At 38.6% G+C, this 11,254-nt stretch overlaps 1 protein-coding gene across 2 annotated transcripts; it reads right to left on the minus strand.

Moving 5' to 3' along the window:
* Positions 1 to 2,839: 2,839 nt before the first annotated feature.
* METTL6 (methyltransferase like 6) lies at positions 2,840 to 9,484 on the minus strand. 2 transcript variants are annotated; one of them, XM_010023556.1, is made up of 5 exons: positions 9,114 to 9,484; positions 8,310 to 8,444; positions 6,918 to 7,088; positions 5,284 to 5,425; positions 2,840 to 3,242 (listed from the first exon to the last, which is right to left on the minus strand). In XM_010023556.1, exons 1-5 carry the CDS (start codon positions 9,390 to 9,392, stop codon positions 3,079 to 3,081), a joined length of 891 nt encoding a protein of 296 aa, XP_010021858.1. In that variant the 5' UTR covers positions 9,393 to 9,484; the 3' UTR covers positions 2,840 to 3,078. The 2 variants fall into 2 exon arrangements, with proteins under 2 accessions (XP_010021858.1, XP_010021859.1); XM_010023557.1 differs by lacking the exon at positions 8,310 to 8,444.
* Positions 9,485 to 11,254: the final 1,770 nt, after the last annotated feature.

The raw sequence follows: 11,254 nt of genomic DNA on the forward strand, positions 1-11,254 counted from the left end.
TTCCAGAGGAGACATCAGAGAATCCCAGGCTGGAAAGTGACGTTTAGGATTCCCTTATTGCAGGAAAAGCTTTAACCTGAGTTCATACTTTATTAAACATCGGCAAATGCAGTCACAGTGCACACAGTAGCTTGTTTGTGCAAGGTGCACATGATTCAGTGCATGTGTATTTTTTTTCAAGTCCTTTTTTACCCTGATTACCACTTCTCCCTAAGAACAGTTCTTCCAGTAAGAGTCATAGGTAAAGGTATCCTTGGCATGTGCTATCTCTGGTAAGCTTACACAAGCTTGGAAAGGCTGAAGGGTTGCAGGGGGATATATCTGCTGTACTCAGCACTACAACAGCCACATGCACCCCATCAGTTATTGTGTCTCACATGATGAGCCAAGGATTTCTTAAAACTGACTCAACTTCCTCAAACTTTACCACAGTTACAAAACCTTGCAATGATTTAGAGTTCACAGAAGCAAGAGGCATAGAGACCTAATAAAGCTTTCTGACTATTCATCTCAACATAACATCTCCTTCATCACAGCTATAGTTGAAGGCCTTTCTGGCAGGGGCACTAATGCATGCTACTTTGTTTTCCAAGTATTATTGTCTGACTGGAAATGAGACTGTATGAGAAATAAAAAAATTAGAAATACTGCTCTCCATTTAATGTGTTGCTACACAAAAATCAACAGTAGCTCCTCAGGCAGAAATACACAGAAACACTGAAGTTACAGCCAGCCACAAAAAGGTGTATTATTGTTCAGGCAATAGTTCAGTGTAAAAATGAAGTCAATTACTGTCTGCAACTATGTCTACTGGGTTGACTCAAATTTCCTAATTAATGTGTAATACTTGCCATGTTTCATTTCCATTTGGGGATGTCCAGTTCAGTGCACTTGCCTTTTCATATGCTGACAATTATATGACAAAGCAACGAGGTGCCATGCAAAGGAATCGTTCAGTCTCATTTATGTGCTGTACTCTCTGAAAGGACCAAACACCCAGTTCTGTAAGGCACTTGGTGTTTCAGGGTTCAACCCCATTAAAAATCAACAGAGCTCAGATTACAAGCAGTCATTGCAGAACTGCTATATGGAAAAGAAACATTTGCTGAGGGAAGCCACAAAATTATCAGAATAATGCTATCGTTGTTCTAGCCCTTTTTAACATAGTTTTAAATTTACTATAAATGTTACTAAATATTTATTACTAGCATGACAGAAAGTGCTAATGGGTTGTGCAGCAGGGGTCAGCAATACATAAATACCCAGGATAATACTCTCCATAAAAAAAGGAGATGTCATGTAATAACCCTTCTCAAAGAGTCATTAAGAGAATTGTGTGGCTTAATTGCTTTGTTCTCTGAGGCCAAAGTTTGATGATACAATAAATCCAGCTCTGGGGCTCATGGTGTCAAGCCAAAAAAACAGCTGTGGTGCCCTGACACAAAGCAATGATCTGCTGCAGATTTCTTTATAAACATATCAACTGAATAAGACCTCTGGCAGTTCAAATTCGTTAAAAAAAAACCCAAACAAGAAAAAAAAACAAAACAACAAAAAAACCAAAATCCCCAACAACCCTGGTTAACTTTGTAACATTAGGCTTTATGCTGGAAAAGTTATTACTTCTTTCCCTTCATGCATTATGCTGCCAGTGTTAGGAGTGCTGAAAAAAAAACCCCATCACATCCTGTGGCTAGTTTGTCATCAACAGAGGCAAAATACTCACTTTTGGTCCACATCAGCAACATACAAGTCCAGTGGAATGACAGCCTGAGTCAATCATATATTAATACATACTGCAAGAGATGAAATCCCTACTCAGAATAGGGCCACCCTGACAGGTTGCTCAAGGCCTTTCTCAGTCTATTTCCGAGCCTTTCCAAAGACAAAGGTTCTATGATCTCTCTGGGCCCTGTCCCAGTGTCTGACCTCCCCTTACACACAAAAAAAATTATTAAAAAAACCCAACCAACCAAACGAAAAACCCAAAAACCCCTTAGTATTTCACTGCAATTTCCCTTGTTGCAACTTGGGTCATTACACAAGATCAGCACAGCCCATTGCATAAGTGACTGGATACTTCTGAGCTTCCTCTGCTGCAGAGCAGCTGTTCAAAATGCAGGTTAAAGATCCAGACATGGCTTTGTGATTGTATCACCCACCAGTGTAAAGCATGAAGGCTGTTGAAGGGAAAGGAAGAAGTTCCTTCAAGCAGTTAAATCTGTGGCAGGCTATGAGCAATAGTGTCAATATAGTGGTTTTAGCAATAGGAACAGCAAAGACCAACACTTTCCCTGTGAGTGATGGAAAAGAAGACCTCTGTTGATGAAAGAAGTGGCTGACTACCCTTGATATAAAAGTCAATACTTCTGATTCACCAATATCTGTTTCAAATGGGAAACTGACCTGCAAAACTTCAACTATTTCTGCTCATCAAACGAAGAATGTCTGGAATTAATTAGGGATAAAGACAACCTAATCCTCTAACAACTTTTGTTAAGCACAAAATCAGATAAATTAGGATCTTATTTAGGATATAAGCATTACATATCTAAATGCTGAGCACATTAAAAAGATACCATCATTAAAATATCAAAGCAGCTTACATTATACCACTCAGTGAGTTTCATTCCTGTATCTGAGACATTATACTCCAAAGTCCTGCAAGTACTGAAAGCAGATGAAATACTGTAACTTTAAAAGGCCACAAAATCCTTGTAAAGTGATAGGAAACACAGGATACATATTTAAATTTTTTTTTTAATAAAAATGGAAATAACAATTACAATAACTAATGAAAACTAGTGCTTAAAATTAATCATGTTTAGTGTGCTCTATCTGATCCTCTGCCAATGCTGCACAGGATTTACTTTACAAGCAGGAATACAGATACTGAACAGGTTGCCTGCATCACTAAACCATCTTAAATTTCAATTAGAAATAGCATTCCTATTTCATGTCTGAGGATTTAAACCAACAAGAAGTACTTGATGCAGTCATTTCTGGTTTACCAGAAAGATGAGCACACATAAGGAAAATCTATGTGCCAGCTTCCATTTCAAACAAGCAATGTTGTTGCTAATCAGCAAGAACTTGTGCCTTACTGAAAGGCTTTTGAAATTTGCTTTGAAGAAAAACTCTTGGAACACGCAAGTCTTCCTTCCTATTGACAGTTTCTCGTTGCACATATTCATTGACCACTTGCTCATATCCCTCAGCCTTGAAAAGCTGAGACAAGAACTCTGGAAAAGAATTTAAAAAAATAAGATGAAATATTATGTTTAAGCTATTTTTAAAACACTAGTCAGCATTTATATAAGCACATGTTCTTATGTGTTACAGCATGAAAATCAGGTGGGCCTTCAGACTTCAAGCTGTTCTATGCAGGCAGACTGCTGAATAAAAATCAGTATAGATCTCCCTTAGAAACATCAACCCAAGCAAAGCAGCTTGCAAAACTGGTGGTAGTGCAGGCTTTCATCAACCTAAGACACATGAAGACACATGCACTGGCTGTAAATAGGGTGTCCATGTAAAGTAGATGAAATATAAACAAACAGCACTTAATTGTGGATCCATTAAAATCTCATTGTGAGGAAATTGCATATATTCCATAACACAAAATTATATCCATGCCTTCATCTACAAATTTAATAACACTTCAAACAGCGGAAGAATGGATTTTTTTTCCCCATGGAAGAAGTTCAGTATTATCCGAGACAAGGCATATTAATAAACAAGCATTATTCAAATCATCCCAGGCAGCAATTACTTGGTGTACCAGTGTAGTGCTAAACAAATGAAAAATAGCATGGGTTGAAAACTGTACAGAAATGATGGGAGTCATGTTTCCAGTAACAAAAGAATTCTCAAGCATTAAGCAATATTTATATGAAAATTAGTGACACGAATGAGATCATAATGATTAAAAATGGGAGCAGAGGTGGTCCACAAGACAGTCACAGACCAGCCCAAAGCAAAACAATTGCTAACATGAACAATGTAAGACAAATTCTCTTTCCTCCTTCCTTCTTCTTTCTTCTCCTTACCTCAATTCTTTCCCCAAAGCAAGCATGCATACTAGCAAGCAATTTCTCATTCAGAAACAATTCTAACACACTATAAAAATGTGATTTAAAATTCCACAGCTAGGTCAGTCTCTTATTTGTTCCCTTCAGCATCAATTCTCTTTGTAAAAGCTAATTGTTTAAACAGAACTAAAAATCACTTAATACATAGTAGTTCTAGAAATGCTTCAGTGAAGCTGTTGCACAGCACTATCTTAGATTTCATCATTCTCTATAAGAGAATAGAGAAAGTTCAGATAAGGTTAATGGGTTTTATATATCAGGAGCAATTAGGTAACACTTTGTGTCATAAAATATGAATAACATTTACTTCACTCCAAATCAGTCTCTTCAGTGCCTGTATTTTACTTTAGAAGAAGAACAAAGAGCCCCACAGAAATAAACACATGGCTCTTACTACACTACGTCCTATAATTGATCAGGGGAAGTCACTGAAGTTTAGCATGAGGAACTGGGAGTCAGAAGACAAGCTATAAGCCCAACTCATTGTGAGACTTTATGCAAATTCCTTCATGTCTCTGTGCTTCAAATTCCCCACCAGCAAACTGCAATTATTCCCTTCCTTTCTAAATCACTATGAGCTCTGAAGGAAAACCTGTTTAAATACTGTATCACATGGAAATGGTTTTGCATCATCTACACTAAAAAACAAACCAACCAACAGAAAACAGAAGACAGAGTGACCACAGCTAATCAGTGCTATCTCAGCAGGATTTGTGCACAAGCTTCTCAGTGCTGTAGTCATGGTTCTGCTTTAGAAGTCATCGACTTCTTTAGTAGATCTCATCTTACACACCAGGAATAGCCTTGCAAAAAAACAATGCTAAGATAATTGCTTAGTTGCTTCTTGAAGATGGTCAGTTCTGTTACTGAACATTGGTCTTCTTCCCTGAGATAACAAATCCGAATGGAATTCTGCAAATTCGGAAACTGCTTCTCTTGGCACATTATAGCACATACAAAAAGCTTTAATGCATTAAAGCACACGCAAAAAGTTTGTTAAGCAAGAAACTGCTCCAAAAAGTCCTGCCAGTCTAGATAACCTCTTCTTCCCAAAAAGGACGGCAAGTGAAATACACCACGATTTAACAGTTCGTCTGTGTAAACAAAACTTCCATGGACATATTGGCAACTCCCTGAAGCAAGTTTAAACAGAAGATTCACAGAAAACAAAGCACTATACAGCATATCTTACCTTCAGTAAAAAAATATGATCTTGTCCCATCTTGTCTAACATAAAAGTTTTCTCCAAGTTTGCTGCCAGATTTAAACCTGAGCATTGCATGATCATATAGTCCATAGTCTCTGAACAAAACACACTTGCCTGGTTTTAATACCTGTCATATAATTCATATATGCTTTAATAAGATAAATGAATTTAGCCATATATATATACACATATATATATGTACTTGTATACATATACAGACACACACACATATAACTAAGACAAGGTATCCTAACACATTCAATACAAAGTGACATATATACTGAATTCACTTCCTGTGCAACAAAAAAGTTGCATATAAACTGCACTGTCCGCTCTTAAATACATTTCCTTATGAACAGTAGACTACAGTTTAAAGATATTTGTTCAGGTGCTGATCTGCTAAATAAGCTTTTTGCAATGCTCTTGAAACACAGAAGAATGAAGAAAATATACAGTATAACAATAAAAAATTAAGTCCTAACAGGGCATTTTCTTTGTTGGGTAGTATACAGTCTAGGACCTGATTTTACTTAATGATTAACAATAAAATTTAAAATACTACATCTCTTTTTTCATGTGAGAAGGAAAAATGTTGCAATATAATAAGAAATAAAAAAGGATCAATTTAGGAAAATGGGTTGCAGGTTTGGGGTTTTTTTGATTGCTCTTTAGTAAAGAACTAAAGCCATAAAGAGTTTCAATATGTAGAAATACATGGTCATTGTCCATGCTGACTTTACACATTTGATGCATGCAACTTTTTTACCTCATCAAACACTAGCTGTATTTGTTAGAGGAAAAAAGGAGTACTTGCCACTTGCAAATTTGTGCAGAAACCTACAAGCCAGTTAAATGAGCCAGGCATCTCCAGAGAGAAAACAATAATTGGCCTTTTCATGTGCATGAACTAAGAACCAATCCTGACTTTGGAAAACATCTGGAGAGATACCAAAAAATCCCTTTTCGAACCAAGCAGGGTAGCTGATAATATAACCCCTCAAATACATGCATATGTATAAACAAAAAATATGTTGACTATTTCCCTCTACAGTCAATATATGACATCTCAGGGAAAATGAGAACAATCACAATTCAGGTTGTTTAAACCACCCTCTGGATGGGCCTATGCTGGCCTACTGACTCACAAAGGCAGCCCAGGGAGATGAGTCTCTCTAGATTAATGTTGATTTCTGAGCACCCCACTTCTAAATCACCACAGATTAAGTGTGTTTAATAAGAACAATAACTGCAAGTCACTGAATCTTCTGGAAGTCAGTTTTGGTTCACTGTCACACCTTATCAACACAGACATTTCTGCAACCTATAAACGTTATTTGTAGCATACAACCTAGGAGCCCAAGCCACAGGCAAAATATTTTTGTTATGTGGATGGCACACATTAGACCAGAATGCAAACTTCACAATACCAAGAGAAGAAAAAAACCCTTGTAAAACATCTTTTAGTCCCATATACTAGGTGAACTAACTAAATACATCCATTAAATATTAAGTATTAAAGATCATCACTATAAGAGGGGTTATTTTCTCAGAAGAAAAATGTACTTTCAAGCTAAAAAGAGGGAAAGTGCTCTAAAGGCTGTAAGATCAGCTGGTTTTACCTTGTAAATGTTCTTCAAGACAAGATGCATTTTATCGGGATGAATGGCAGAAAGCACAAATATGAGTGTGACAACATCCACAGAATCTGCTGGTATATTTTTTAGAAGATCATCTTTGGTAAGATCACACTGGAACACTTTACATCTTTCAGTACTGTATAAGGTATTTTTCTAGGGAAGTGAAAAGAGTACAGTTTCAGGGAAAATGAGCAGCGTTTGTTCTTGCAAAAAAAAGTAAACTTGTCAGTAGCCCCCCAAAAAAAAGAAACTAGTCAGTAAAGCGACACCAAACATGGTGGCAAAAGGACGTTCACTTCCAACAAGTGACTAACACAATCAGCAATCCTTTGCTGCCTACTCTAGTAGTGAAACCACAACTAGTAGAATAGTCTGTTCTCAGGAACTTGAGAAGGAACACGTGTTAAGGCAACTCAGAAAACAACACTTCTGTTTTACTGCTGCTTCTACTCTTAACAATACATAAATATTACTAAAATAATTTTAGTAATACAAAGTGATCAAAGTACAGTTCTTGAGCCACAAGTAGACTGTAAACAGCTCATGTCACGTAACCTGCAGCTGGGCTGCTCTAACCCACGATTTTGCTGGTTAAAAGGAAACCTGGTCTTGACAGGAAAGAACTTCAGCAAGAGTTGTGGAGGCAGATACCACACTAAGTCATCCAAAGCCCAGGGTACACACTCAGCCCAACCTAATTTTGCAGTGCAGCTGTGGCAATTCAGGGAGCAGCTCTCCTCTCCTGTTTGCTACACGTATTTCTTCCTATCCTTCCCATGAGACATGCAGTACGTGTCTTGTGGTTCTTACTCACAAATGTGCCACAAGAGAATGATTTCACATAACAGATACATTGAAATTTACTTGTGATTACAAACTTAATAAACAAGGGGACTTTTAAAACTCAAAGTCCCCACTAGCCTTGCTGGAAAACTTAACTTCGGACTGGAGTACCACCTACCTATGAATAAGTATAAACATACCTAATTCTAATCAGACTACGAATTTCCTTAACAGTAACTTTCATAGCCCCACAATATCAAGGGCAAGCTTCCACCACAAACAAATTTTGCTTGTACTGCAGAGTCAGCAAAGACATTGTAGTTCTCCCAAAAAACATAGTCTTTGCAAATCCTTCAAGCAATATATGTGCATTACCATAATGCTACAATTTGATGCCAAAAAACTAGGTCTTGAGCAATGATTTGGCTTCTTGCATCAGAGCTCCACTGAAAAGGCTGTCTCCATTTTTTTGCACAAGCTATTTCACCCTTTTTACAAAAAGGCAGGCAAGAGAAGTCTGTCATTCCAGGTATGTGCAATTTCAGAAGCTTATAAAGACACTCTAAAAGAAGTTCCAAATACCACACCAACCTTCACAAACTCAACAGCTCTAGGAGAAAAATCACAGGCATATGCAAAAATATTCGGATCTTCTTCTAAGAGTGGAAACAAGCAGTTCCCAACCCCACAGCCTGCTTCCAGAATGATCAGTTTCTGATCTGCAAACTGGGGAGAAATAAAACCAAAGGAAAGCACATCATTTTTGTTTTCCTCATGATATAAGCAGAGACACTGCTCAACCAACATTTTACAAGCTATAATCAATTTTAATTACCATTGATTCAAAAACCAAAGTAGGCATCCATTTGATAATCTGACAATGCAAAACAGAAATCTTGATTTCTGCAACATTACGAACCTTTTTAGAATATATTAATGTCTTTCTTTAGCCATCTAGCCTTTAAGTAACCAACAGATTGTTGTACCATTTCTGTCTTGTACTTCACTGAGCTATAATGAACACCAGCTACACCTGGCTATTCCCCTTAACTGTTTTGCAGCTAGCTTGTAATTCTGGATGCTTTTCTTTAAAGTAGTGTTCTGAAGTGCACCAACTTGCATCTGTGATCTCACATCACGGCAAAAGAAATTGCCTATTTAGCACACAACATTCCAGATTTTGTTCTTTGTATCCAGTATGGGTCAATTATAAACTGAAACCGAACTGATGCATCTGATTCTGAGGAGGTATCTTTGATATTAAGAGAAAACTACAAAAGGCACTGCAAACTTAACATGTGACAACTCTTATCCTAATGGCTTTGTTCTAAGTATTATTAAATTGTTTGGAAGCAATCAATCCCATCTTTTATGGAGGAAGTGCATAGATCTCACCTCCCGACATCCTTTTAACTCTTCAAACTCTCTTGTTGTCCAATGTCTGTCTTTGAAGAAGTTGGTGCTGTTTCTTTTGTAAAATAAATCCCAGTTCTTCTGTGCCTCTTTCTCTAGTTTTAGTTGTTTGAACTCTGACACTAAAACTCGATCTTTTGCCAGTTTCTCAGCTTCTTCTGGGCTAAGGATTCTTGCACTATGGCCACTTTTTTGGAAAGCACCATCTTCAGTAGATTTTGTTATATTTAAGCAATTGTCTGATGTATTTTCTTGGAACATCCTAGATTCTTTCACACAAATATGAACATCAAACACCCAAGGGTGATTTTCTTTCTTTAGTGTATGTATCCATCATTTAACTTTGGTAGGATCTAGAAGCAGAAGAAAAAATGAGAAATAGTTACACTGTGCACTTACTATGATTTTACAGTGATCTATCTTATCTGATGGGCTGTAATGTCTCCAGATTTCTCTTCATTTCAGAAGGCCTCCATCCAAACTAAGAACTGCATACAACTAATGTCACACTAATGTCAAAGAAGATACTTAGAAACTGCTGGGCTTCCCTCTGCATTCTATAAAGCTACCTAACAAAAGAAAGATGGTGCAGCTCTAAGCTTATTTTCACTAAAACTGACTTTAAAAGGAAAGCAAGGGCTTTGTTTCTTGTTAACTCCAGTTAGAACATCTCATAAAAATAGTAACAGGTGACATTTGTAAGTCCCATTAAAGTTATGAAACAAACTGTATTCATGTTAGCATCTCTTCTTCCTGCTCTCACCTCTGCACTGGTGACAACATTGGCACTTATAAATCACCACGTCATTTGAACAAGGGAGCAAATCAAGTAGAGGCCAAAATGCCTACAGCAGGCCTGTGTCAGCATTCCTTCCACTGCCTTCTGAGGATCCACACTGGTTTTAACAATCACAGGTGGGTTTATATTCAGAAGTTAACAAAAATGGAGCAATGAAGACAGTCGTGCATATAGGCTGGGAAAGAACCCAAATTTTATCTCTGATGTTAAACTAGTTCTGACCCCTGCCTTGCCACAAACATGCATATTGTGGATCTGTACATGTGAATTAAACACTGCATAGTCCAGTAACTCCCAGGGAAGCCCAGGTAGCCAACACATGCTACTCGTGTATGTTAGTGCCCAGGACCTGAAATTGGTGTCATTGTGCCAAAACGAAAGATAAAAACCAATACCTTAATGCAAAAAACCAACCAACCAAAAAAAAAACCCCACCAAAACCCAAAAAACCCCTTACATGATACAAATACAATTATAAAATACAAACATGTACAAATAAAATAAAGAACTGTCAACATTTTGTCCAGCTTCACTGTAGCAGACACCCTCGTTTTACTTCAGAAACAACCGGAAAAGGTTGCAGAGAAAAGGTTCCCCTGAAAGAAAGTCTCCTCAAGAAGACCGTATCTTCCAAATAAAAGTTTAATCAGCAAAATGTCCCTATAGGCCTGGCATGATCAATGCTTATATCTCTTCATAGGATAAGCTAGAAAAAAAAAATCCAAGCTCTTTTCACTTGATCCATTGACGCTCAGAAAACGCTGAGGTAGGAAGTTAGCACGGTAACAAACACATTTTTAACAGCCTATGCTTAGGCTAAAGGGCCTTTTAAAGATATTTAATGCAGCCCTAAAACCGCAAACAGACAATAGCCCCCGCTGCCCCCACAGGGAAGCCAGTTTCTAGGCAACAGCTACGAAACGGACGGGCCGCGTCCGACGCGAAGAATACCCCGGCAGGGAAAAAGGGAAAGCCAGTTTCTAGGCAACAGCTACGAAACGGACGGGCCGCGTCCGACGCGAAGAATACCCCGGCAGGGAAGGACCCCACAACCCAGCCCTGCAGTACCCTATCCTATCCTCCCTCCCGAGGGCGGGGAGCGCCGGGCTCCCACCTCTCCTCTCAGGGACACCCCTGCAGGACGTGCGTCCCCTCCGCGGGGACAGCAGCCCTTCTCGGCCTAGCAGCCCTTGCCGACCCAGCCCCGCTGTATCCGCCGTCGCTGGCCCCGGAGCAGTTTCCCGGCTGCACTCGGTCCCCGGAAGGGCACTGGGCGGCAGCGCACGGAGAAGAGGAAGGGACCGGCTGGGCCAGAAGGGGACGG

Source organism: Nestor notabilis, unplaced genomic scaffold (genome assembly GCF_000696875.1).
Source record: "Nestor notabilis isolate BGI_N333 unplaced genomic scaffold, ASM69687v1 scaffold11431, whole genome shotgun sequence".
In the NCBI taxonomy this organism is placed as follows: domain Eukaryota; kingdom Metazoa; phylum Chordata; class Aves; order Psittaciformes; family Psittacidae; genus Nestor; species Nestor notabilis.